The sequence below is a fragment of the Bombus fervidus genome, chromosome 15, assembly GCF_041682495.2.
Source record: "Bombus fervidus isolate BK054 chromosome 15, iyBomFerv1, whole genome shotgun sequence".
NCBI classification, from domain to species: domain Eukaryota; kingdom Metazoa; phylum Arthropoda; class Insecta; order Hymenoptera; family Apidae; genus Bombus; species Bombus fervidus.
In genome coordinates, this window is record NC_091531.1 from 4811647 (window position 1) to 4839332 (window position 27686).

Consider the following 27686-nt stretch of genomic DNA (forward strand, 5'->3'; position numbering starts at 1 on the left):
AAATTCAACAATATGATAGTTACTGACAGGTGATAAGCGTAATTTCGGCCAGTCGATAACTTATCATCTGTTTCTATGTCGGTAAAATCAATTCAAATTCTTGATCTTGAGTAAGTGCGTGTTGGAATTTTATATTTTACCTTATTTATACCCAAATATGTGTTAGCAACGCCATAATACAACAACGCAATAGAATTTAAAGTAATTATTAATCACTTCTAATAAAATATATTCTATGTATAGTAAAAATTATTAATATATGTGCAATTAAAATGGATGGATATTTTTCGAGGTCAAAGCAATACATATTATCATTATCTTTCTATATATCACAGTGTGATGTCACATCGTCGAGATAATTTCAGACGCAAAATTACTTTCATCATATAATACTGCTTGTCAACTAATAGTAACTAGATACATATTGTTCAACAGAATAGGTCCCCTGGAACAAAGACCGGATATGATCATTACTGTAACATAATTACGCAATAAAACAACTTCGAATCATCTGAACTTTAATACCAATTAAAATAACTTTACTTTTTAATAAACAAGTAGAAAATTATTTTCTTACTCTCGAGAATCCAAATGCCGTTTTGAAAGGTGGTGCTACACTTAACAATTAGACATAGAATTTATTGAGGATTTTAGTTGGAGTAATCATGGGAGAATTATCGACAGGAAATCGGTACCGGTGACTGATCACGCGTGAATTTTTTTCCGATACACATGTTGTGACTAGTCGGTCGTTATGGATACGTTTTCTACAGACTATCGTATGGTTTATGTACGTCGAACACACCTTGTTTTCATACGTGAATGTGTTTTATCTGTTCACGTGTGTAATCCAGTGTGTAGCGTCCTATAGAATGCGCGGATCTGCTTCCAGGGAATCCCTTGTCACTCGCCTTCCGGTTCTCCTCAAAGGAGCTACGAATTCTTTTCACTCTTTTTATCATCACTAGTTGATTAGAATTACTCTAAAAAACAGTATATGCAGCTCCAAGATACCAAAGTAAGTTAAATCAAGATTAAATTTGATAAATAAATAAATTAGTATAGAAAGAAAAATTTCGAATTATTGTAATTAAGGTAGTCATTCTAAATTACCAACATAAATAAAGTATTTTAGAGATCTTTAGCTCAGCGCAACTGCTTATGTATAAAAAGAAAAAATCAAGATCTCAATCTAAAGGTCAATATCGATATTCAGATTTTAGATTAATACAAGCACTATATACATATTTTAATGCAACTTGTTCCAAGGATGATTCCTTTTTGTGTCTTTAACGAATGGCTCACTGATAATTATTTCACTGACTCCCGCAAAAATATACTAAAGTTTCACGGTAATTTGCATCCTTCTGTCTTCACTAATTATATTACCAGTTATGATAATTTCCGCTCTGCTTTCATGCTTACAAATAATCGATGGAATAATTTAGCGAATAAAACAAGAATCGTTCAACGATCGATTGTCGAATCGTATGTGCGAAATCGATCTAATATTCTCATTCCAGTTTTTCAACGGGTCAATTTCGATGAGTTAGCGCTCCTTTCTAGCTGTTTAGTTAACCAAATTAGAGCGAGACCTTCACGGTGCCTTTGGAGAAATTAAATTGCGTCTAATTAATGAAACGATCGAAGTATGCACAGTGGGGACACATTGCGTTGCAACTTCATATAGAGCAAGGAAAAAAAACAGTGTAACGTTAAGAAATTGAAACCAAATTCCACTTCTCTTCCAATTTTCCCACCTCGTACTTATTTCTGTCTTTATCTAATTAAGATAAGAAATTGCAAGGATTAACATACAAACGTATATCTGGATTTGGTGGATAGAGCAATAGCAGGTCTCTGGAATAATAGAGCATGTATATGTATAGTTGAAAGTTATAGATTACTTTATAAGAATAATCAGAAAATCGAGATGTTGAGTATAAATTTTCTGTCTCTTTTCCAAACACCTGAGTCATAGTCATGAGTCATTGTGCGGATTTCTCTTTCAGACATGTTCTTGAACAGACCACAGAGCGCAACAACCAGGCAAGAAACTGAGATGATCAATAAGGCCCAACGGGCCCTGTATAACACCACGGACTCCATAGAGAAACTTCGTTTGCTCTGTCTGGCCAGAGGTGCCAATGGCATCCTAGGGTTGGGCAGGTAAGTTAATAATTCCTTTTCTATTTATTATATATATAAATTATGTAATTCAAAATTCCAAATTCATATTCGAATAACAGTCCTTTTTCGTGTGTAAAAATTTAGCATAGCGTTACTTTTACTTATATTATCCTATAACACTTAACAAGAGCTTACTATAAAATTCCATAGACATATAATTCATTATACAGGATAGTAATTAATGGTACAAATGAGGTCAGGGAGGTCCTATAATTCAAAATAAAACGAAGATCAAAAATAGCAAAATTGTATTGGAGGTTTCGATTTTGAAACAGAGATCGAGTTTGAAAATTTGTGAAGTATATATAAGTAAATTCGATTAATTCGCGACTGGATAGTAACCGATAATTGGCAGAAGGTTATTTTACATTATATGAGAATGTGTTGAAAATGAAGAATAAAATTTTGTCGTCGAAGACCTCGTTTTGGAGAAAACAGAATTTCAATACGTTAATCAAGAATTAACTGGACACACATATTAGGCAAATCTGCAAATTTGATTTTCTCGAAAATAGGACTTCGGATGAAAAAATTTTATTCTATGTTTCTGACTTATTGTCACATTATACATTTGGAATAAGCTGCTATTGATTATCACAAATTTTTCAAATCGATTTTCTTAAGAATGGACCTTCTACACAATTTTGTTATTTTTAATTTTTGTCTCATTTTGAGCCTTAGAATCTCCCTGATCTCACTTGTACCATAAATTACTGGCCACCCTGCATTATCTTATAATACTTAATACGAATTTGTTATAAACTTCCAGAGAAACATAATAATTTATTATACTATAACACAAGTTAATTTTATGTAGAGCTTTTCGTCGTATGGACGATGACGGAAACAAGAAGTTGAACCTAGATGAATTCACCAGAGGCCTTCAAGAAAGTGGTCTGGAACTTCCAGAGGAGGATATCCAAAGCATGTTCACGAAATTTGACACAGACAACGATGGGAACATCAGCGTCGACGAATTCATTGCTGGCATAAGAGTAAGTGTATTTCCCGAATTAGATAATTCAACAAATTACTGGATTTTTAATAAAAAAAATTTTGTGTAGCCACCGATGTCTCAAAATCGCAGAAACGTGGTGGATCAAGCCTTTAAAAAACTGGATAAAACCGGCGATGGAGTGATCACGATCGAAGATTTGAAAGGAGTTTACAATGTCAAGTGCCATCCCCGTTATATCAGCGGTGAAGAAAGCGAGGATAGTATTCTGAATAAGTTTCTGGCAAACTTTGAGCAAAATAATACCAGAGATGGCACTGTGAGTATCTTCTTTTCTCTATTGGAAATTTTTATTATAAATAATAGTCGAATGTAATAAAGTATAGTAAATTAAATAATAAATAATAATAATAATAGTCACAAGAATAATAATTGAATATAATAAAGTAGAGTAAACCAAATAATAATTAGTAATGATAATTACTAAAATAATAGTTGAATATAATAAAGTAGAGAGATTGCTTTATCGTAACGGTGTAATCATTACGGTTAAAACTGATTTTGGGCAAACTACAGCATTCATAATTTTCGTTACAGGTCACTGAAGAAGAATTTATGAACTATTACAGCGCCATCAGTGCAAGCATCGATCATGACGCCTATTTCGATTTAATGATGCGAAATGCATATAAACTCTGAATCTTTACACAGTTCTGCAACAAGGTGTTCCTTCAGTTCTATTTATATTGGTTTTAAATTTACGACTGTCGTGGTTAATGTCGACCTTTAAAGTATTCGCGCAATTGGTAGTGGCTAATGAAAAATTCATGCACAAACCCCTAGACAATTTGCGGAATACAGCAAACTGACTTATGTAATAATTCATGGTTACTAGCTTCGCCTACCGGCCAATTTTCACCCAATGCAATTAATTGATGACTAAGGTGTTCCACGAAGAAGCCAGCAAAATAATCCGTTGATCTTCATATCTATAACACTACAGTGTTTCTCAATCTGATCTAAAAATGTTTTTCGTGATTCTTAAATATTCTATAAATATTAAATATCAATGTTAATTAATGTTCGTAATAAACAGAGAAGGTATTTGTACGTTTAAACATTTATACATACGTGACTATTTTTCTGACTAGAATGTTTGATCCAGTTTGAGAACCACTGCACCAAGTTGGCTATTTATATATTTGTATACACGACCATCTGTGAAATGTGTGCATAGCTTGTAAGGACAGAAGCTTGGTTACAGGGTCCAATGCAGCGAAGCAAGCACATATACTCATACTGTAAAATAGTATGTCATTTCATGCATTCTTTGAGTAATACAATTTCACCTATTCAAGCCTTAGAAAGCAATTTCAATTATAATTCTTAATCGGTAATCTTTTTCAATTTCATTCCTCCAATTACATATATTTTAAAATATAAGAGAGTGTGACGAAAATTAGATACTTAATATTTAGTTGGGAATTCTTATACGAATACCTCAGCCTTGCGTCACTATTTTCTTCGATTTCTCAAACGATTTTAATCGCCATTTAGTATCAATCCCTTTCAAAGTACTTCAATTAGCAAGATATCTTAACCCTAGTCAAAATATTTTCCAGTTTGATATTTGATAGATGTTCGATAAATTATCAGTTTTTGATAATGCCAATATCTTTATCTTATTTCTTTACTGTGGATTAAATTATCAACTATGTTATTGTGACAATTGTAATGTTAATTTAATAAATCTATAATAAATTTTATGATATATGAAAAAAAACTATTAAAATTGTAGCATACTATAAAATTACAAAGAAAAAAGAAAAAGTTGCATCGGCCGGGAATCGAACCCGGGCCGCCCGCGTGGCAGGCGAGCATTCTACCACTGAACCACCGATGCTACGGGAAACGTAACAAAATACTACGTAGAAATAGAACTAGTATGATCTAGTTTTAAATAATAAATTTTAATACAATTTGAACCAGTCCTCACATTTAAATACTTTTGGTTGATATTGGCATCTAAGATCCGTTCGAAAGCTCCACACCTATTTGTTGTATTTACTACAATGGACCAATGTGCGACAGATACAGTATCATATTTTTGCAGCAGGCCCTCAAGGAGTTTTCTCAGGCCGTACCCTCGCGAAGGATCTTTTTGGACAACAAACATGTAAAAGCAATTATCAAAAGGTACAAACCTATTAACTTCAGGCCTAATTCAAATAGATAATCGATCATGTACATACATACATAAAAAAGATACACGTTGCTAAATCTAGTAATTAGATTAACAACTAATTTATATTATACATAATAACGATCATATACTTATGCATATACGTATACATATTATCTATAAACATAATAGCCCAATGCAAATAACGAAGTTGCCTTCTAAGCAATGTTATCAAGTTTAGTTATAATTGCCAATAAGAAATTTATTATAAGAAACCTTAAAAGACAAAATTCATCGGTGTTGAAGTGATCACTTCAGCGCATAGATAAAAGAATGCGTCCATGACAGATCATATGCGGTACATGTGCGACGTTGGCTTCGGGGTTCTTTTAGTCTCAGGGTAACATTGCTAGCGTGTGGATCTGGACCAGCTTACATTGTATTCCACACTTTGTACTTTAATATTCACAATATATATATACTTACAATACCTTACAATTTACCTACGCGTTTCTTTGATTCCACATACATCAAATAATCTTAACAATCGGAATATTTCTCCTGATTACGATATTGTCAAGCCGGCTTTTTCGTGAACATCACATCGCGAAGCATCAAATATTTGTTTTGAAGAAACGAGAAAGAACAATCTGTGTTGCCATTTTCGTACCCTAGCTTTTGAGTGACGTCTAGTTGGTACTTAATGTGCATGTTTTCAGTATTGTCATCTACATATGTATGTATATGTATGTATAAAAATACGCAGCCATCCAAATGACTTGAAATCGCAGAGTTGCCAAGTACCAAATTCCATTGTTTAAATTAAGAACACAGATATTACTTCAGTTATTTTACTTAATAGTTGTTATACAGTAAGAGAACGTGAAGCCTTAAAAATATTCAAAACAATCGTTCAGTTTTCCATACTAATGGGATCTAGGAAGTGGTAGTGACACAACCTTAAGAGTGTAATAAATTAAGTCCTCTTAGATATTACATCGTAGGTCACGGAACTGTCTGTTTTAAAATTGCAATACAGAGAATGATACACATAATGGTATAAAATAAAAATAAAATACGGTACGTAATAGAAAATTACAAATAATAAGGCAAAAAAAGATCTTTGCATCGGCCGGGAATCGAACCCGGGCCGCCCGCGTGGCAGGCGAGCATTCTACCACTGAACCACCGATGCTGTGTAGAAAAAGACAAAATATCTGTAAGAACTTCTGTAATATGACCTATTTTTAACTATTAAATTTTACTATGAGTCTACTATCATGTTATATTTCAGCGCTTTCCAATCTTTATGCTACTACAATTCTCCGAAAAAAAATCTTTTTCCGTGCTTCCACACCTTTTATTGTTTTAATAGATATAATAATATGGACACATTTTAAATAATAAAAACTTTATTACGTAGAAAAGCTGAAAACTACAATTAACAGAATAATATGATTTTGCTATAACATATACGTGCGTTACTATATGAAATTTTATTTGTTTGTTGATATTATAGTATAAAAATTAATATTTTATTAAAAAATTTTGGCACCTTCCCTGTAAATAGTCTAATAATAATAATATTTGAGCATTTATTTCAAAGCCGCAAGGAAAGTATTGTATGCCCATAATACTAGTTGCTGTATTTAAAGTAGAATGGAAACGTTTAAAAATCAGTAGAATTACATATATATAAAAATAATACAAAAAAAGTAAGTGTTCGTAGCTTTCGTTACCCACGGATTTGGAAAGAGAAGATGGGGACACTCGAGGGTGTTATAAATTAAGTCCTTTTCCATACTACGTCGTGGGTTAACAGTTTTGCGACTTCTTTTCGGTTTCACTTACAATATTTAATAGGAAACCAGCAGTACGTTTTGGAGAAATCATCTGTTCGTTTCTAGAATCAAAAATACACATCCTGATATTTTACGACGTTCAGCTTCTTTGACTACAATTCAGTCCAGTTCGTTCGCCGTTGCAGGGAACAAGTGAAACGGGTATTTCCAATTAGTTACGAAATAACAATAATTTTCAGTCAGTCCCTACGAAACAGAATAGCCCTGATATCAAATGCAAAGGTTTCATTACCACGTTGAAGAGACTAAGTCTTCCACCTTCCTTTGTTTGGTATTCTACATTTTTGTATACAGGCTACTTTAGCATAGTATACTCTTACCAAATGTCGACAAAACATAAATAACTTTGCAGGCCGGTACGATCGAGTTACTTGTTGACTCTTCAAAATATTTTATCCTTGCATCAACTTATAAATATGATAAATTTAATTAAAAAAGAAATCTCTCCCCGGCGGGGAATCGAACCCCGGTCTCCCGCGTGACAGGCGGGGATACTGACCACTATACTACCGAGGATTGCATGTATACAATTTCTATTTTAATGGTGAAATGAATTACATATATTTATATGTATTTAACATTATAAATCTTTTTATTCTAACAAATTTATATTGTTCACTACATTACTCTTTATGTTGAATTGCTGCTTTCTTATTCATATACACTTTCTTATTTTCGCAATATTATTTGCAACTGATTTCATAGAAATACAAAACAGATCAAATGTCACATATCCGAGTCATTCCAATGAACAAATATATAGAAACCTGAGAAGATGAGGCTTAAGCAGAATCGTTTAAGTTGTTATGTTGTTTACGTGAAACCTTGTGAACTCAACAGTGAAATATAACCCAAACCTCACTCACAAATTTCTCGCTAATCGAACTCTCAAAAGATACATCAAAGATATTCATTCACTGATTTGGTTGTAATCTTCCTATCTACTACTTTAAGAAGATGCTAGTAAAGCTTTTAAAATTGGAATGTCAAAATATAATTCCTACTGACTTGTTTGAAATGGGATATTTTGATTGATTGAAGAAAATGAAACTGTAATATGTTTCCTATGACTGTGCCCTACGAATTAAGGCCTGAAGTCACCGCTTTTGTATTGCGGAAAAGCACTTAAAAGGATAACACCACTTTGAGAATGTAGAGACTTGAAACCTAATTTAATATTGCATGGACTTTACCATTGGTATAGACGGTATTCAAAAAGACACTGTGTCGCATGCGGCCCTGATTGTCATTGCACCAATCAGTGCTGTTATTTGATGCTTTAATTTTGGACCTCGTTATATTGTGAATGTTATTAAAAGCGTATATGCTTAAATATATCACTGAAGTCTCTACTATTTATTGTAAGGATCAAATATTTGCAAGAGTAAAAGTATACAAGTATACAAGTACACAGTCGTATACAAAAGACTAGAATAACAGCCAGGACATAGAGGACTTTATCTTACGGCATGACAACTATCCTTGCATTTTCATAGCAAGGCCATTGTGTTTCATAACGGCGAACGAACTAGATTAAATAATTGTAGTGGGATAGTAATCAAATGTCTCAAAGTAGCGACAGTAAAATATAGTTTTGAGTATACTTTATGAAATATAGACATTTATTAAAATGTATATTTTTTACGTTGTAATTATATAAAAAAAGGAAAGGACAAAAACAAAAGAGTTATTTGAAAATTATGCAAAAAAAGACACCTCCCCGGCGGGGAATCGAACCCCGGTCTCCCGCGTGACAGGCGGGGATACTAACCACTATACTACCGAGGAATCTGTATTTCCAGTTCTTTAAGTATATCTTATAAAGACATAAATTACCAAATAAATCATATCGATATTTGTTACATATAAAATATCCTAAAGATTGTCTAAATTCTATATTATTATGGATCAATCCAAACTTTATAACATTCTATGTAAAATGTTCAACTACTAATAAATTATATAGATATAATTATTTCGGTATAATTTATTCAATGCAAAATTACTTGTTTATTTTCAAAGCAGGAAAAATTATGCAAGACAACTAGAATTACATTAGATCATATATATATATATATACATACATATACATAGAATCGAATTAAAATTAACACAGAAGCAAAGGTAGTATATGGAGTATATATACATACTATGCATATGAGATTTATATAAGCGGAGCGCGTGCGCTCAACAACTTAGTATCGGAATATTGTTCTTGGGAGTTACTACAGTGTATCTCTGTCCTCCGCTTTCTAAATCACCGTGTCTCGCTCTCTTATCTCTCTTCCTTTCACTAATTTTCCGGACAACGCTGACACATCGGCGTACGCTTCTTATAATAAACAGAACAATTCGAATGCGCTCAGAGTGACACTCGTAGTGATGCGTAACTGAACCTACATTTCTATCTCGTTTTTTCATCATATAAATACTTTTCTCTACTTTTCCGGATAATACATAGTGTTCCGACGTTGGCAAACATCTCCACACAATCCCTGGTCGAACATATTTTAGCAACAAAATAGAAATGATCAAATACTCTACCACATTAACTGCCATGATATTCCTCTCTGGTAAGTTGCTACATGGAATTTTCTCCTTCCTATTAGTTAGAAATGATTAGATCGTTTTTTTGCATCTTTTCTCTATTTTTTTTATTGACAGAATTCCTAACAATGATTCATGACACGCGATATTTTATAAAAACAAAAAGGAGACTTGCGTGCACGGTCGACCGAGAAGAAAAAATTTGGTATACGTAAGATGATCGCATATGCAAAATCATGTTTACGAATGGTTTATTTTTGTGTGATAAATAATGCCTCTAATAGGAAACGTTGTTTTATGAACAAACACGTCAGGGTTAAGTGTTACCAATCAAAACGCAGTTGTTTCCGGTTATGTATTATTTGAAAGAAATGGTCATTGTTCTATATCGATCATAGCAAACAGTCAACTCTCGAATCTTGCTTTCGACTTTATGATCATGAAACGAAAATGACCTTCGTACATACTCGTGTAATCGATAACAATACGGTCATTGGGATTAAATGCAGTTACAGCGTATCGAATGCTCGATTTATGGACATAATGTATGATCTCTGTGCAGATGTTTAATAAATAGAGTACCTCGCATAGATATTTACAAAGATAGTATAACGATCATGGGAATCATGTATTGATGGGAAGTAAAGTTAAAGACTGCATTGTTCTCTCCTTGTACCGGACTACTTATCATTACAGTACACGTGTGACGAACGCACAGATTGCACGTTGATTCAATCCATGCACTTTGTACTCTATGAAACTGCTTCAGTTTTTCACAAACAGAATATGCATAGAACACACGAAAACATATTTAACCTGGTACAAAATATATTTTGTATACTTTCCTTATTATTCGAATCCATTTTATCAGAAATTTTACGTTATCGTAACCTATAAATCGATGGTATACTGTACAACTATTATATGTTCACTTTTTGTGAAACTTGTGTTTTTATAAGCAACGAATAGTTCTTGACTGTTTCTTTATGCTGTATAAAAATTACATTTATATCTACTTTATAAGTTTGTTAAAAATGATATTTTTGTTTATTATATTATAGAGATATTTTTAAGGATCCATTTTTAACATTTTATGTTCTTAAAGCGGACCTTATAATAGCATTGATAAAAATAAATACAATGCAAAAGATACTTATTTAAGTATAAAGCGCAATTGAATGTTTTAAATTGTTTTTCTCGAAAACGTTAAAAGTGCACATACAATATTTGCGCTGTATCGAAATATATTCGTAAAACAACAAGAGTAATTAAATTGATTCTAATTCTCACCGACATAAATACTAAATGGCAAAATAATTTAATTACTTTTGGAGATTATGCAGATAAAAAATAGATACTTTGTGGTTATAAGTCAAAGCAACAACCAATGCAAAGTCCACATGACATTTACTTCCTTCTGAACAGGAAATGCTACAAAACAAGATTTTTAATAGCCGCGAAGATAAACGTTTTGGACTTCAGCATTTTAAAAAGATAATTAAAAGCTATTTTATTGGGCTAATCATTAAATATTTGAACAGAGAATTGTTGAAAATTTACTATTAGTAGAATATTGTATTTTTAAAAAAAGATTTGAATTATTTAAAAATTATTTATTTAAAATACGTAATTAAAAATTATTTTAGAAAAAGGAAAAAAATATTTGCATATAAATTAAAAGTCTATTATAAATTTTCTTATATAAATCGATATATCAATAATAAATTAATTATTTTTCATTACAGGCTTTCTTGGACACACTGTTTCTCAACAAGACGTGCCCAACGCAGAAGAAGTGTTAAACAAAGTTTCCAGTGCCATCAATTTAACCTCATCTAGTGGAATCCCGAATATAAATAATATCAACACATCTGGAATACATGTTCTGGAAGAAGCTACAAATGCTTTCAAACAAAGATGCGAGCAATATGGGGGAGAGGGTACATTCGAGAATGTTGAAAATGCAAGGGATAAATTCAAACAGTGCCTTGATTCGTTTGTTAACTACACAGCATTGGAGCAAGAAATGGAACAGTACAAGCCTACTGGAGATTTGGATATAGTGTTCAAAAAGTACTGCCAAAAAACTCCCACTCTTAAGCAATGTGTCAGAAATTTTACCACAGCAGTGGAACATTGTGTACAACCACAGGAACGAAAAAATAAAGAACTTGTTCATAATATCACAGATTCCCTCTTAAATTTTGTATGTTACAAAGAAGGAGATCGTATTGCTCGTATGTATTCTTTTGTTGGATCATTTAATATAAGAAATTAGTATCTAACCATCGCTAAAAAGCATTGTAATTGCTTGCAGTTTTCATATCTGCTAATGGGCCAGAGTGTCTGAAGTCGAAACAACAGGAAATTCAACAGTGTATAAACTCTACGTTGGGAAGCTATATGATTCAACTAGATTCCAACAGTGAAACTTTACATTTGTTAGATAATCTTCCACTCCTTGCCCTTGGAAATAAAGAATGCACGTAAGGATCAATGCACTTACATATAGTAAATTGATGATAATAATAAAAAAGGCTATAAATATAAATTATACTGTTTTTATGTATTTGCAGGGATATGTCCAAACTTCAGAGTTGTATTGTAAAAGATCTGGAAGAATGTTCAGATCCAACACCAGCAAATATTGTGGATTCTATATTTAATTTTATTCGAAGAGCGACGCCATGTCAGAATATGATGGCACTTGAAAGTGCTGCTTCTAACTTCAAAGTTAATTTACTAGCTACAATAAGTCTAGTATTTGTGTCATTAAGATTTGTATAAAAGATTTAGTTCCAATAGAGTTTATGTACAAAGAAACTACTTTGGGAGATAAAAAGATTTTTTTTCTACAAATATAAATTTTACTATTCAAAATATTAGGTTTTCAATGAAGCATAATATGTGATACTTTTGAAAGTAAAAGTAACATTCCAATGTATAAAAAAAATAAATTTTTTTATCTTCAAAAACTTTTTTCACTACATTGATTACAATGTAATAAACAAAATTTGTACTATTCTAATGATTCTGGTACCTCAGAATAGACTGACATATTTGTAAGTGTCCATCTGAATATACAAACAAATGTTAAATATAAGTTGTAACTACAGTAGAATCTAGATCTTTCTTCACTTTTGCTACATTTGGAATATATTCAATTTTGTACCATAGTAATGTAATCAACTAAATTCATACAGACTTGTAATATAACTACTATGAATTATATGCAATAACAAGCCTCATATAATTGTAATCATTTACCTCTAATTTATTGTAGCGTAGATACATTGTATCTCTTTACGTGATACTTAAGGCTAAAACATGTATATTCATTTCTTCATTGTATATACTCCTATGTTATTGTTACAATGAAAATGTATCATTGTGAAGCGCTTTTTTATATTCGAAAATATAAAATAATATACAATTTTTCTTATGTGATACAGATCTTTTTACAATAGTACAAATTTATATGTTCAATAATGATATTCGTACCTCATGATGTCCCATTGATTTTTATATCTCAATGCAGTATAGATTAATGTCATTGGTGCTCTGACATTGAAGCACTAATGGCATTGCTATAACAAAGTACAATGTCTTGTAAACATATTTATACAATCATCATTGAAAACTTTTCATGTATGCTATGTTTATTATATAAAATTTGAAATTATATTCGCACTATAATGAGATGACATAATTATATTGGCAAAATTGTAACCCAATCTAAGATATAGAAGTTGCAAGATACTTATTGCAAACCTATATTGAACAAAAAATGCGTGTAAGTATGAATAATCACTTTATGCATGCAATAACTATCAAAAATGGTTCTACTGAATACTGAAACTTATTAATATTATAAATGATTAGTTGTTAAAATATTTATATAATATATTTACACATTTTCAGAATCGTTGAAAATTTTACCAATATGATCATGATATTTGGATTTCATTACAAATTAATAAAACTTCAAAATATTTCGTATAACAGACATAATATATTCATGAAAGATGTTGACAAGTGTACAGATTCTATATATATATAATATATAATATATAATAATATTATATATAATAATATATAATAATATAATAATATATAATAAAATGAGAATATCTTCTACTGAAACTAACAGTATCACATGCGCGATGGCTCAATTGATGCAAGCTGATTGGTCGTATTCCCCTGGTTCAATCAAATCAACGCGCTCATTGGCAAGCACGTGACTTTTATAGAAATATGTACCATATGCGCAATCGGTGTTTCGCGCACATTCGCCTACGTTCGTGTAGATTCGCAGCGCAGGTCGTGAAAGACAGTGCACTTGAGAAAGCCCATCGTAGGCTGTCTCGACGTGTATGTTTTGAACAATTCGCAACATGTTAATGAGTTTTTACCAGATTTTAATTAAAAATTCATGCAGCGTGTTCAGTATACGAAAGAAAATTAATAGTGCAAGACATTTACCCTCTTGATTAAGTATTTCTGTTAGTATCAATTGTGCTATAAGGAAAGTGAAGAACGATGCCAGGCAAAGGAGGTAGAAGACGAAAATCCGGTGAGGAAAAGTTGCTTTTCATTTTTCATTTCATTCGCCTGCTGATATATGAATGCAAAATGATCATTTTAAAATATCTTTAAGGCCAGACGTCAACCAAAAGAATTTCGATTAACTTCGCGCTAAACGTTCTTTATTAAATTATCAGCATTTTCCTGGAATGACTCATCAAGCATTGAAAATATTATTTATTTCGCCTTACGTCACATGCTAGAAGGTCAGCTATTCCGATTATTTCAACAATATCATGAATAAAGTCACAAAATGATGTCGTGGCTGAAAAAATTGTATATCGATCTATGAAATTTTTGACGATATGTTCGAGTCGAAGTAACATCATGACTACCACCTATCGCCATGTGACTTTCATGCTTTTCGCACATGGGTTTGGGTTAGAGATAGAAGGAAAATTTTTATGTTTGAATTAAGAACTAACGATACCAATCGCTACATTATTCGTATTGCATAACGAAATGTAGAAAATAATGCGGAAATGCTTGTTCTGTAAATATTACATTTTTTTTTGAGTCGCAAAATGTTTAATCAAAAAGAGATATGTTTCGTATGTTTCGTATGTTACAAAAGCTTACACGAATGTTTAGGTAGATGAATCATGCTTTTCAAAACAACCAATGCTTTTTTTCACATTATGTGTACTAAATTTAGATCGTCATACGTAGTATTCGATCCAATATCATTTATCATTTACAGATTATTATGGTAAACTTATCATTTCCTCGATGCGGGTTTGAGCTGCGTAAATGTTACTTTTGCGTTTTATTTTACAAATAATAACGAATAATAATAAATATACTTCAAGAATGTTGATTATTTTTATGCACATTAAAAATTAAAGATTATAATGAGCTAAATCATACAATTTAATTCTACGTGATTTGATACAAGTAATCTATTTATATAACTCATACATATCATGCAATTATCAGTATGCGTCATAAACATTTGAAAAGTTGCATTCATTAGAATTGCAAATATCTATAATGAATGTGTAACGCTTATATCATGCAATGTGTTGTAGTAATTTTCTGGTTTATAATAAGTTATACAGCTGTTTTTTGAATGACTTTTTATGGAATTATAATTTTATATAGATTAAATAAATTTTTATCTAGACAGTCACATATGGTACAATTATTTTAGATAGCAACATCTAACAGCTGTTTAGACTTCACATTATGTAATATGACATTTGCTTTTAATATCTGCTATGTTTGACTACTATTATCTACATAAATTAAACATAGATATTGATCATTCATCATTTGTTATTGATCATTTCACCCTTTTTTTCTTTTCAATGTATTATTTTATATAATAAAAATAGAAGCAATCTTATTTCCTTTCTTACAATATTTTGTATTTATTAAATATTACCTGTAACAAGAAAATCACTCTGCCTATAGGTCATGCTGGAAAAAGAGCTGAGCTAACATCTGATGAAGATTCGATCAATAATGATGCATGCAGCATATCCAGTAGTCAATCTGACAATCGCAGCATGTTAGATGATGTAAATGATAATGAGGTTGATGAATTCGTGCAGCAAGAAGCATTCGAGGAGAAACTGAAGGAAGCGATTGATGGTTTAACACAGAAGAGTGCAAAGGGCAGAACAATTTGCTTCAAAGGAATGGAAAAAATCTTTGCCATCAAGTACATTCCAGATTTTGTAGAGGATAGGAAAATGACCATCACAGATTCAGTGGAACGGGGTTTGAAAAAGGGCCGTAGCGAAGAACAATCTACAGCAGCCAGATTAAGTACCTTGCTTTGTGTTCAACTGGGAGCTTTCGAAAGCGCAGAAGTAGTCTGTCGTGATTTGAAAAGTACTTTGACTCTTATCGCCAGCGACACCACGGCTTCCACACAAGCGCGTTCAGAGGTAAAACAAAAAAAAAACAACAGTTCGATTTATATGCGAATAATAAATTATCTACTTACAGTGTTGTTGGGCTCTAAGCATGAATCAATTCTTATCGGGCAATGACGCGACCGTCACTATGGAAATCGTGCAATTACTGTCTACTATCTTTTCTGGTTCTTACCTAAAAGGGAATGGTGCTATAGCGACTATATCTGTGGAGGTTGCAGCGTTACATTCTGCGGCTATATCAGCGTGGACACTTCTTTTAACAGTAATGCCCCCAGCTGATATATATAATTTGCTTGCGAGCAATAGAACCAATAGTTACATGCCGTAAGTATCTTCAAATGGGCTAAAAAGTTATGTGAAATAATAAAATTAACCATTTTTATTGAAGGTCCCTGAATAGATTATGCGAGTTACTAGAATCACCGCATTTGGACATAAGATTGTCAGCTGGCGAGGCTCTAGCAGTAATATTCGAACTGGGTCGCGATTTCTCTTGTGATTACGAGCAAGATTGGTCGTTAGATCTAATTGAGGTGTTAAAAGAGCTGGCTACGGATTCGAACAAGTACAGAGCAAAAAAAGATCGCAAGCAACAGAGAGCTAATTTCAGAGACATACTTCGTTATATAGACGTGCGTTTCACAATAAGAATATTGAAATATTGTACGTAATCACCGTATACTGTATTATTGATGACATCTATGATTTTTATTAGGAAGACATTGTACCAGAAATGCATGTAAAATTTGGTCAAGAAATTCTGTATTTAGAAGGATGGTGTGCACGAACTCAGTACAACGCATGCTGTAGATTGCTTGGTCCAGGTATAAATATTCATCTTGCAGAAAATCAACTTCTGCGCGAAATCTTTCATCTTGGTAACAAAGCTTTACCGATACCATTAAATCAGAAAACAACGAGTAAATTAGAAAGAGTAAGTTTGTTAAGTTTAATTCTACGAGATTAATTATCATTAACATTAAAGAAATAAAATAATTAATTGTGTAAATTTTATTATATTTCATTTAGACATTGATGAATGCTGCTGCATGTAAGGCACGTACTATTCAACGTAATAAAAACCGGGACAAACGATCGGCAGCTTTGGCAACGTAATTCTTCATCTTTCTGCTTTTATACGCTAGATAATTTTTTTTCAAATAAAAAACACGATTAAATTTTTTATTTATTATAACCATTCTATAAGGACATAAGAAAACTTATTGCATACTATTCTCCACGATAATCTATTTTAAATTGTAAATAGAGATGAACAAAAAAACTGTTGTACTTCAAAATTTCATTTAAATTGGGTAAATAGAAAATTTGTTTTAACTCGTTCTTAATTACAGTCGAATGTTGTTTAATACTATTTCAATTCTGTATATACAATATTAAAATATGTACATGCTCCACAAAACTGGTATCTATTATACTTGTTTTTCTCTATTGAATTTAAGATTATTGTTATATTAGTATAATTGTGTAAAATTTGCGGTATAAAAATAATTTTTTTCTAATTTTAATGCTTGAATTATTATCGATTGTTTTAACTTCTGTAATATTTAGAATGTACACAAAATTATACGCTAAATGTTTGTATTAGATGTAACTATTTAAATAAGTTATGTTATTAAGAATCAATATATACAAATATATGAATTGGCTTTGTACATAATAACATAAGTTATGAAATATAGGATAGGAATTCTTCATTATATATTATATGATAAAATAAAGTGGAGATACTTGCAATTACTGTCATTTTATTATTTTACATATTCGATTATTGTACAGATCTGTGTACATAACAATCCCCCTCAATCATCTTCAAATATGTAGTAAATCTCTTATCTACATCATCACAGTTATGTCAGAAAGTATAAATACATTAGACGAATTGTATGTAATATATAAACTATCCAAACGGTATTTTTCACACACATATTACTTTATAAAAGTTTAATTATTGCATAATCGCAATCTGTTTAATATAAAACACTTTTTGTAAGAATTTTTCCTTTTTTTCTTTTATGAGAACATCATAAATATAATTTTACCATTTGATCTCTAAATTCTCTTTCAGTTAGCATGTGCCACCTGTAGTTTAATATTCTAGATACCTCTTTTTCCGTACTTTCATAGCTACGGCTATTTTCTTTAATCCACTGATAATGTTCTGGTGACCAATTCATAATTTTTAACCAATCCCCGTCGCATTTCTTTAGGGTTGAATATCTCCGGACGTACAAGCAACGCAGGTTCTTTGCTGTAGACACGATTTCTAATATCGTGGCGGTTGAAATTTTATCTCGAATCATCTGTAGAAAAACATTTATTAAATATACAATTCTGTTGAATTATGAATTCAAATTACTCAAAATCTTTTTTATGAGTTAGTTATTTGAAAGACAATTTGACAAATGTATTAGCTGAATACTAAGGAAACCAATCCGTGGATTAACGTAATCGTATGAAGTATTATTCGTTCAATAACCAAAAGCCCAGGCAAGTTATCAAATGTGTCATGGTAAAATGTTTGCCTCCCACTGATTGGCTTCCAAGTCATTGATACAGTAATCGATCTGAATTTAAATCTGTTGCCTTGTGTACTATTGACAAATCATTGATATATTGCCACACAACATATGTATATAAATAGATCCATAGAAGCTGTAAAAGATGTTTTTCATATTTTCAATGTGTTTCTTTAAATTCCATTATATATGCAATCTAGTTAGATAAAACTTACACAAATAGAGATAAAGCCTTTTGTATAACAAAAATTCGAATGCATGCTATCACATTAAGAGTTAGAGTCATAGAGTCTGATTTTAAGAAAATCACGATATACATCAGAAATTCGTTCAAACACAAAGTGATACCAGTGTATGAAGGTTCGGACACATTTTGCAAAATTGTACTATTGCTTCATCCAATCTTAGCGAAAAATTTCTAGGCGCAAAATATCTGGTTAGACCTTTGAATGCATACACCCTTATTGTCGATTCGAAAAACGTTCCGTGATTAAGAATAGTTGAAGATGAAATCTGAAATTTTTAATCTATGTAATTAATCTTTGGATTATTAAATTTTCATGATATTTTATATACTCAGTTCAAATATACGCAAGTAGTCACAAAATATACTAACCTGTGTATTTGGAGTATTTAAAACTATACTGTGACATGGAATACTCCCATGTTCTAGCAAATCAATAGGCAAAAGTATATCCGTAGGTTTATAACTTTCCACTTCAAAATGTACTTTAATGTGTGGATTGTTTTTTCTCATTTTTATCCAAGCTTTTCTTGTAGGCTAAATCAATGAAGATCAATTAAATTATTGCATTTGGAACCATGCACTTTATAAAATTAATATTCACAATTATTACCAATCTCATTGTGGTATCTTTCTGGCTATAGCGATTTTGAAGGATATGAAGATGTTGTAATTTAGTATAACCAATTAAATCTATCACATCTTCATGGAGGTTTTGTGGACTAATGACTAATACCTTTGCATAAAACAAATATTTTAAGCTAAATAATGCATATGAATTGTGTTATATTTTTATGTTGAATGAACTTACATTTAAATTAATAAATACTCCTACATGTAGAAGGGGGCAATAATACCTTGTGGTATTGATTAGAATCAGCTTCGTCAATGTTTGAGTACAATTGGCACAGATATCATCCATTAAATGTAAAGCTTCTTTGGTATCTAACATAAGATCTATCAACTCTAAGCATCTCAAATTACGTAAATTACGCATTAGCCTCTTCAATGCTTCTAATAATTTTCCACCAGTACCAAAAAGTCTAATACTATCAGGATCATCTCTATTTGCCATGTTACAAGGAAATGTAAACTTAAGTCGTCGAATGTGAGTACCGACTCCTGCCACTGATGTATTATCTGATCCTTGTCTCTCAGTATACCAAGATATCATGTTCATGAATTCATAAAGATTATAGAAATTCAACATAGGGTCAAAAACTAGAGATCTGAAATTCCTGCCAACTCTATTCAAACATGCGGAAGCTCTCATATGATCTAACACATATTGCCAACCACTATGATAGTTAAATTTGCCTCTAGTAAGTGTATTATCCTCCAATGTAAAGGTAGACCATACCCTTGGCAATTTAAAGGCACGATACCATGACCTACATACCAAAGATGCATAGTATCTTTCGCGAATAGTTAAGTAAGAAAAAATTTCCTCTAGAAGTATATCAGGCGTTTGATCCCAGCAGCTATATACTTTATTTTCTCTATCATCTTCAGTGTCGTCTTCAATGTCTATGTACAGCGCTATAAAATTAATAAACATTTAATTTTAATAAAATAAAGATTATAACTAAGATTATAACTAAAGAAAAAAATAAAGATTATAACTAACTATGCAATTGGAGCTACTTTAAATTTCCTTAATATCAGATTTATGAGAATGATTAAAATTCTTAATACATAATTTTTTATAGAAATTTTATAGATCTACAACAGTATATTTTTGGAAATTTGCATTTTTTATGAAGTATTATGGAAATAAAGAATATACGGATAAAGCTTCGCATTATACGTATTTTCGTTTTGATTTTTCAAGTTTTATACTTTGATCATCGGTAATTCTAATGTTTAAATTGTACGAAGTGCATACGATATATAATTATACGGTTAATAATTTTGTGAATGGATTAAAAAATAATTATAACGCAATGATTCTATGGTAGTACGTAATTATTTACGTTTCATTTTGCCTTTTGACATTTATCATTCAATAACCTGCCGCGTTTTAAGTCTTACCTCGATCTTCTTCGTCAAATTTCCAGCAGCCCTTGCTCATTTTCACTGTCGAATCGTTATCCATATCGTGTCAAAATAAGTTAATTATTTCTCTCTGATAGACTATTTTCCATACAATATTTCTAAAAATACACGAAAATTGGAAGGGGACGTTGCGGCCGATCGAACATCTCCATGATCGAGTTTAAGATAGGATATTGTTAGGTTTTATTCACTATTCTGAACACTATATTTTTGTACCGGTAAAAATTTTTGATACTATTTGAATCGACCAATCAAACGATATCGATAACAGTCATAGACTATCGAGAAGATAGAATGGTTATAGTTATTCTGAAACTCCGAGTCATATGTTCAGATGAACACAGTACCAGAGAGGTAATTTCGTTTCTGATTGACATTGATTACTTCACAAAATAAGCAAGTAATTATTAAATATTAATTAGATTATTATAATGTTTTTGACTAAAACTTTTCCTATCTTAGAACGATTATTACAAAATACCAAGTATGTATTAAATTACGTTTTTCACTCTTTAAAAATCTTGCAGGGGAAAAAGAATGTGTAGTTTACTTGATTTTCAAATAATTCTTTTTTACAGACAATTCCATACTTCAAGAACTAGCAAAGAATATGAAGGACCTGGTAAAACAACAATAGATATCATTAATAATCGAAATATTGCTGAAACACACAACAGATTTTTAATAACCCAATGTTTACCGGTATAAAACAATTTTGTACCTCTTATAAGACTACTTGATAAAGTTGTATACTTTTAAATATAAATTACTTTTATAGATGGGATTTAAATTAAACGATAATTCATTACTATTGGGTCCTCTTGTAATTTTTGATAGAACGATTCTATCTTGGAATGTCGGTTCTGCGAAGGACATAAATGAAGCAACTTTATCTTTATTCACTATTGTACATCCTGCACTAGATCTCGTAATTTTAGGTCTTGAAACTAATTATGAATATAACAGAGTTCTAGAAATAAAAAAGGTATTAATGAAATATAATATTAAATCTGAAATACTTCCGGTAAGACAAGCCTGTGGAATATACAATTTTCTCATAAATGATGGAAGATACGTCGCAGCAGGTTTAATACCTCCATTACCTGACAAATCTAACCTATATTCCAGAGTACACCGACTACCGACTGAAAAGCGTAAACTTATAGATAAATAATTAAATAGCACTATATATATATTAGTAATATAATATTTATAGGATAATTTCTATATTTGTATATTGATGTGTTACGATATTAAATGTGAAATAAAATTATATTAATCATATGTAATACTTCATTTTGTATTACAAATAGAGGAAAGTTCTGTTACAAGTTATGTTGCTAACATAACCTGTAAATATCAAACGTGGAAGAAACCGCCATAACGACTCACACCGCGTGTGAATGTAGTATTTTTTTCGCAAAAAGATAATTATTTAACACTGAAAAAGGTAAAATTTCAAGAAGATAAATCGTTAAATTTGACATATTATTATTTTCAATAATACTTTAACTCTGTACTTTATAGTTATACTTTTCTACAGTTTTTGTAAATTTTCTTTTTGTAATGTAGTAGTAACATAATTATTTTTCATAGATGACGTTGAAAAACTTTCCAAGAAATGGAAAAGAAGTACAAGAAAGAAAACCATCGGATTTGGTAAATTTATTACATATATCCATCATAATTTAATATCTTAAAATTACTTATTTAATATTTGTATGTTAATAGTTATTTGACAAATATGAGAAAATTGGTAAAAGGAATCGTGAGAAACAAAGAGCAAAGAAACAAGACAAAGGGGAATCAAATTTTGTTCCCAACACTGCAGAACGATTATCACATGCAACAATATCTGAAGGATTAGTGGTATTAGGATGTATTTTTGAAGTAACAAACTATGATTTGCTGATATCTTTGCCAGGTGGCTTAGTAGGTCGTGCCCAAATTACTGATATCAGTGAATGTTACACAAATTTGTTGCAAAGTTTGGTCAAATCACAAGATTCTCAGACAAACGAATTTAAGTCCCTTCCTGAGTTATATACCCATGGAGATTATGTTGTATGTTATGTAAAAGCTATACAATCACAAGAGACATTGCAAATTTCGATATCTCTTGAGCCCAGTCTGATAAATCAAAGTTTAGATGTTACTTATTTAGATAGTGGCTCAAAAATAGTATGTACTATTAGTAGTATAGAAGATCATGGTTATGTGGTAGATACAGGTTTAATAAACGTAAGAGCGTTTATTCCTACTAAGGAAAGTGGCAATGAAAAATGTTTGTGTAAGTAAATTTAAATTTTAGTGTATACATTTATGAAAAAAACTAACAATTATTACTAAGGAGTCTTCTGTAGTTCCAGGTAAACAGCTTCTATGCTATGTTAAAGAAGTTCGAACTAATGAGAATACATCAACGATTACATTAACTTTGAAAGAGAAGCTTGTTAAGGCTATTTGTGAAACAGAAATTAAATCAGTGGACAGCTTAATGCCAGGCACAAAATTTAATCTTCCTATAAAGAAAGTTTTGTCTAATGGCTTATGTGTTTCATTAGATGAAAACAATATAGGATTCATAAATCAAATATATTTAGACGAGCCCTTATCTAAATATTCAAATAGTCTGACAATTACTGGAACATTATTATATATTTTGCCGACCATCAAATTTGCATACTTTAGCTCGACGATAGATAAATCTAGAGACAATACTATTAAGCCTGGAGATGTTGTAGAAGGAGCTATTGCTCTATTCAGAGAATCTCGTGGAATAGTACTACAATTAACTAAGAATGGAATACGGGGATTCGTTTCCTTGAAAAGAACAGGTGTTGAATATAATAAAATCATTGAAAAATTTGCACCAGGTACCACACATAAATGCAGAATATTATCATACAGCTGGTTAGATGGAATTTATCTCTGTACCATGCAGCGTTCGCTGCTGGAACAGAAGTACTTTTCATTGTCTGATTTTAAACCTGGCGACGTGGTAAATGTAAAGATTACAAATATTGATAAAGTGAATGGTTTCGTTAATGTACAACTAGGTAAATTTAATGGGCAAATTGCACCAGATCATATATCTGACGAAGGTTTAAGTGCCTTAAAAGAGCTGAAAGTCGACAAAGAAGTAGAAGCAAGAGTCTTGTCCGTTCATATAGACCGAAAAAAAGTATATCTCACTTTGAAAAGGTCTTTAATAACGAGTGACTTGCCCATTTTAGCGAACATACAAGACGCGAAAATTGACTCGAAACACCACGCAACTATCATTCAAATACATAAACGTGGAATATTGGTAAAGTTCTTCGGGGATGTTAAAGGTTGGATTTCACATACTGCTCTCGACACGGAAACATCTAACGTAAATTGGAACTATTCGATTGGACAAACAATTTTGGTAAAAGTTCAAACAGTGGACACAGATTCGGGAGAGATAACTGTAAAAATGGTTAATCAGGATATACAAGCTGAAAAAGCAGCATTCGATATTGGTGAAGAAGTAGAAGGCACAATAATAGAATCATCCACTCAAGGGTTATATTTAAGAATCAGTAGAAATGAAGGACAAACTGTTAGTACAGGATTTTTACCAGCTGGTCACATGTCACCTTGTATGGAGATTGCAGCTCTACTGGCATCAAAATATGTTCCTGGTGATACACTTTCAGCTCTTGTATTTGCTACAGTACCTAATTTAATTTTAACTAGGACTATTGTAACTCAAGGAAGATACAGGAATTTTGAGAAACTGAAAATAGGAGACTGTATACCTTGTACGATCAAAGATATGGAGCCAGATGGTATAAGACTAATTTTACCAGTTGCAGAATGTACGCCATTTGGATATGTGTCCTATAGTAACGTTAGTAATTTTAATCTACTGCACACAAACCAAATTTTAATGGCAAAAATATTTTCTATTAACAAGAAAGAACAACAATTAGGACTAACATTGTCGCTAAAGAAAATATACGATGATCTATCTGATCCTAAAAGTAGAATGGTGGCAGCATTGGATACATTGATCCTGTATTTTAATAAATTAGTAGAACTTTCAAGTAATTCATATTACAAAAACAGACCAATTTCATCTGTAAAATTAGGGCAGAGAGTTACTGGAAAGATTGAAAAAATTACGGCTGATGGTTTGGTTGTACAATTGCAGAATAACTTGCTAGGTATAGTGTCTAAGGATCATTACTCTGAGAATAAAAAAATTGGGGACAAAATTTCTGGGACGATTATATGGAAAAATTACGTACACGAGCTTGTCGAATTGACCACGTTATCGTCAATAATGCATAAAATAAGTGCCAAACAAAATAAGCAAATACAATTCCCTGACGGCAAATTACTACGTGGTAGAATCTTAATGGTGACAAATTGGTTTATCTTGATATTCCTACAAGGTATTGGTAAAGGAACTTTAGCTGCGATACCTGTACGTCGTCACATAAATGATTTACAGCCAGATCTAACACCTTATACTGTTCATTCTAAAATTAAATGTTACGCCTTATTAAATTCCAAAGAATCCGATATTATGCCTCTCTGCATCATAAAATCTGCGTTTGAAAGGAAGTATTGTGTGAGAGAGACATCGGGTGATAATAATAACTTAAAAAGAAAGAAACAAAATCAAGAGAATGTGATACTCGCCAAAAAAATAAAAATTGAAAAGTTACAGGAAGTACCAAAGATGGAAAACAAAAGGAAACGAAACAGAGAAAAATCAGAGAATGATTTAGAAAAGGAATATTCAAAGACAATATGTGTTCAACAAACAGAAGAAGAAAAGATTAAATTGGAAGATACCAACCCTTCCAAAAATAATTTGAGATACGCACTTAAAAATGTTAATAATGATAAGGATAACCAGCAGAGGCCAAGGACATCTGCGTGTGGATTTTTCTGGGATGACAAACCTGATTTAACTCTCCTTCAGGATAAAGAGTCATCTAGCGATAGTGAAGATGAAATAAAGGAAAAACCAAAGCTGAAAAATAAGAAATTAAACGCCGCTGAACGTCGAGAACAAGATAGACAGAAGGAACGTGAAATTCGTCAAAGAGAAGAAGCGCTTGCCAATAACCAGTTACCAAATTCTGTAGATCAGTTCGACAGATTAGTTTTAGCTAATCCAGACAGTTCAATAATATGGTTACAGTATATGGCATACCATTTACAGACGACGGAAATCGAAAAAGCAAGAGCAGTTGCGAGAAGAGCGGTGAAAACGATTAATTTCAGAGAAGAGAATGAAAAGTTAAACGTTTGGAATGCGTGGTTGAATTTAGAGTCTAAATTTGGAATTCCTGAATCACTGAATGATGTTTTTCAAGAGGCAGTAAGATCTAACGATTCGCTAAAAATATACAATCACATGTTGACTGTTCATGTCGAGGCTGGCAGGCAGATCGAACTAGAGAAAACAATTAATACCATGATTGGAAAGTTTAAACATATTCCCGAAATATGGTTTAATTGTGGAGAAGCTTTGATAAAAATGGGTTTGAAGGACAAATCAAGACATATTATGCAAAGAGCATTGCAATCTTTGCCAGCATCTGAACGTATGTACACAACAGAAATAAAATGTTATAAAGAATAAAATACTAATATAATATAAATTTTACAGATGTAAATCTAATGGTAAGGTTTGCGATTATGGAGAACAAATTTGGGGATAAAGAGAGAGCACAAACTCTGTTTGAACAAATTCTAAGTTCCTATCCGAAACGAGTGGATATATGGTCTTGTTATGTTGATTCCCTAGTTAAATCTAATGATATTGATATTGCAAGGTAAACATATTTTTTCAACTATATTTTGTCTTTTTAATTTCATAGAGAATTTACCTTATAATAATTTGTATTTACAGGAAAGTTCTAGAGAGAGCAGTTGTTCAGACATTACCACCTAGAAAGATGAAGATCCTGTTTAAAAAATTTATCAATTTTGAAGAACAGCATGGTACTCAGGAAGATGTGATTCGTGTTCAACAAATGGCTGTAGAATATGTAGAGAAGCAGTGTACAAAGTGATAAAAAATAATAAAACATTTTGACAAATATTTTATTACATCGTGTGAGCAAAATCTTAATTACACAATACCTAAAAAAGTCCAGTTATGTAAAGTTTTCTACCACATATGCAAAATACTATTAATATTGATACATATAAAAATGAAAAAAGTAACATAAATTGACATATTTATAATTTCTCTGATTTCGTAATGACAAAACCAGGAATATGTTTAATCAAGAGAAAAAATAAAGGATGAATATATGATTTCAATCAAAAGTTCTTTAGCACGTTTGGGACGCAACTACTCCACTGTACAGCAGTAGTTTTAATTGACCGATCGTCACAACCACGTCCGCACTATTGACTTTAGATCTCTGCGACATTTGAATTGTGCCTGAAATTGTACTAGTTGTTTTTGTAGGTATCCAGGTAGATATCCTTATCCAAGAAGTCGTTTTTGTGCTTCCCGTTCGTGATTGTTACGTTTTGTGTCTATCTTCTTAAGCATCTTTGTTGAGATGATTCATGCTGCATCCTGAAGACAGTACATACTGTAGATTCATATTGTTCCGAATCGAGATCCCTACCTGATTCATTTATGTGAG

General features: G+C 31.5%; 6 protein-coding genes, 1 long non-coding RNA gene and 4 other non-coding genes across 21 annotated transcripts; 5 read left to right on the forward strand and 6 right to left on the reverse strand.

Moving 5' to 3' along the window:
- Positions 1–111: 111 nt before the first annotated feature.
- LOC139995148 (calcyphosin-like protein) lies at positions 112–4117 on the forward strand. Of its 4 annotated transcripts, XM_072018349.1 has the most exons (6): positions 640–790; positions 893–1018; positions 2013–2169; positions 3008–3185; positions 3255–3464; positions 3743–4117. In XM_072018349.1, exons 3-6 carry the CDS (start codon positions 2015–2017, stop codon positions 3842–3844), a joined length of 645 nt encoding a protein of 214 aa, XP_071874450.1. In that variant the 5' UTR covers positions 640–790; positions 893–1018; positions 2013–2014; the 3' UTR covers positions 3845–4117. The 4 variants fall into 4 exon arrangements, with proteins under 4 accessions (XP_071874446.1, XP_071874450.1, XP_071874449.1 ...); XM_072018345.1 differs by lacking the exons at positions 640–790; positions 893–1018 and adding an exon at positions 112–292; XM_072018348.1 differs by lacking the exon at positions 640–790 and having other exon boundaries at positions 876–1018.
- A 66-nt stretch (positions 4118–4183) lies between these two features.
- LOC139995149 (uncharacterized) lies at positions 4184–5243 on the reverse strand. The gene is made up of 2 exons (XR_011801878.1): positions 5142–5243; positions 4184–5047 (listed from the first exon to the last, which is right to left on the reverse strand). It is a non-coding gene; the product is annotated as an uncharacterized lncRNA (long non-coding RNA).
- Positions 4978–5048, reverse strand: Trnag-gcc (transfer RNA glycine (anticodon GCC)). The gene has a single exon. It is a non-coding gene; the product is annotated as a tRNA-Gly (tRNA).
- Positions 5244–6451: 1208 nt separating the features above from the next.
- On the reverse strand, positions 6452–6522 carry Trnag-gcc (transfer RNA glycine (anticodon GCC)). Its single transcript has one exon. It is a non-coding gene; the product is annotated as a tRNA-Gly (tRNA).
- A 1111-nt stretch (positions 6523–7633) lies between these two features.
- Positions 7634–7705, reverse strand: Trnad-guc (transfer RNA aspartic acid (anticodon GUC)). Its single transcript has one exon. It is a non-coding gene; the product is annotated as a tRNA-Asp (tRNA).
- Positions 7706–8905: 1200 nt separating this feature from the next.
- On the reverse strand, positions 8906–8977 carry Trnad-guc (transfer RNA aspartic acid (anticodon GUC)). The gene has a single exon. It is a non-coding gene; the product is annotated as a tRNA-Asp (tRNA).
- A 437-nt stretch (positions 8978–9414) lies between these two features.
- Positions 9415–12989, forward strand: LOC139995147 (27 kDa hemolymph protein-like). Its single transcript, XM_072018344.1, has 4 exons — positions 9415–9762; positions 11482–11973; positions 12054–12222; positions 12313–12989. The coding sequence occupies exons 1-4, from the start codon at positions 9717–9719 to the stop codon at positions 12521–12523; spliced, it is 918 nt and encodes a 305-aa protein (XP_071874445.1). The 5' UTR covers positions 9415–9716; the 3' UTR covers positions 12524–12989.
- Positions 12990–14029: 1040 nt separating this feature from the next.
- LOC139994597 (interferon-related developmental regulator 1-like) lies at positions 14030–17958 on the forward strand. The gene is made up of 6 exons (XM_072017413.1): positions 14030–14309; positions 15734–16212; positions 16274–16527; positions 16592–16835; positions 16919–17137; positions 17233–17958. The coding sequence occupies exons 1-6, from the start codon at positions 14276–14278 to the stop codon at positions 17317–17319; spliced, it is 1317 nt and encodes a 438-aa protein (XP_071873514.1). The 5' UTR covers positions 14030–14275; the 3' UTR covers positions 17320–17958.
- LOC139994596 (uncharacterized) lies at positions 17950–21157 on the reverse strand. 6 transcript variants are annotated; one of them, XM_072017411.1, is made up of 6 exons: positions 21016–21157; positions 19842–20523; positions 19589–19745; positions 19357–19521; positions 19089–19253; positions 17950–18524 (listed from the first exon to the last, which is right to left on the reverse strand). In XM_072017411.1, exons 1-6 carry the CDS (start codon positions 21077–21079, stop codon positions 18246–18248), a joined length of 1512 nt encoding a protein of 503 aa, XP_071873512.1. In that variant the 5' UTR covers positions 21080–21157; the 3' UTR covers positions 17950–18245. The 6 variants fall into 6 exon arrangements, 4 of the variants coding, with proteins under 4 accessions (XP_071873512.1, XP_071873510.1, XP_071873509.1 ...); XM_072017409.1 differs by having other exon boundaries at positions 19598–19720; positions 19796–20523; XM_072017408.1 differs by having other exon boundaries at positions 19589–19720; positions 19796–20523.
- Positions 21158–21261: 104 nt separating this feature from the next.
- Positions 21262–22323, forward strand: LOC139994604 (NADH dehydrogenase [ubiquinone] 1 alpha subcomplex assembly factor 3). Of its 3 annotated transcripts, none has more exons than XM_072017426.1 (3): positions 21262–21393; positions 21618–21741; positions 21818–22323. In XM_072017426.1, exons 1-3 carry the CDS (start codon positions 21374–21376, stop codon positions 22211–22213), a joined length of 540 nt encoding a protein of 179 aa, XP_071873527.1. In that variant the 5' UTR covers positions 21262–21373; the 3' UTR covers positions 22214–22323. The 3 variants fall into 3 exon arrangements, with proteins under 3 accessions (XP_071873527.1, XP_073968160.1, XP_071873526.1); XM_074112059.1 differs by having other exon boundaries at positions 21388–21523; positions 21618–21744; positions 21821–22323; XM_072017425.1 differs by having other exon boundaries at positions 21388–21523.
- A 28-nt stretch (positions 22324–22351) lies between these two features.
- On the forward strand, positions 22352–27135 carry Rrp5 (Ribosomal RNA Processing 5). Its single transcript, XM_072017389.1, has 6 exons — positions 22352–22489; positions 22636–22698; positions 22771–23329; positions 23403–26627; positions 26693–26858; positions 26936–27135. The coding sequence occupies exons 2-6, from the start codon at positions 22636–22638 to the stop codon at positions 27096–27098; spliced, it is 4176 nt and encodes a 1391-aa protein (XP_071873490.1). The 5' UTR covers positions 22352–22489; the 3' UTR covers positions 27099–27135.
- The last annotated feature ends 551 nt before the right edge of the window (positions 27136–27686 follow it).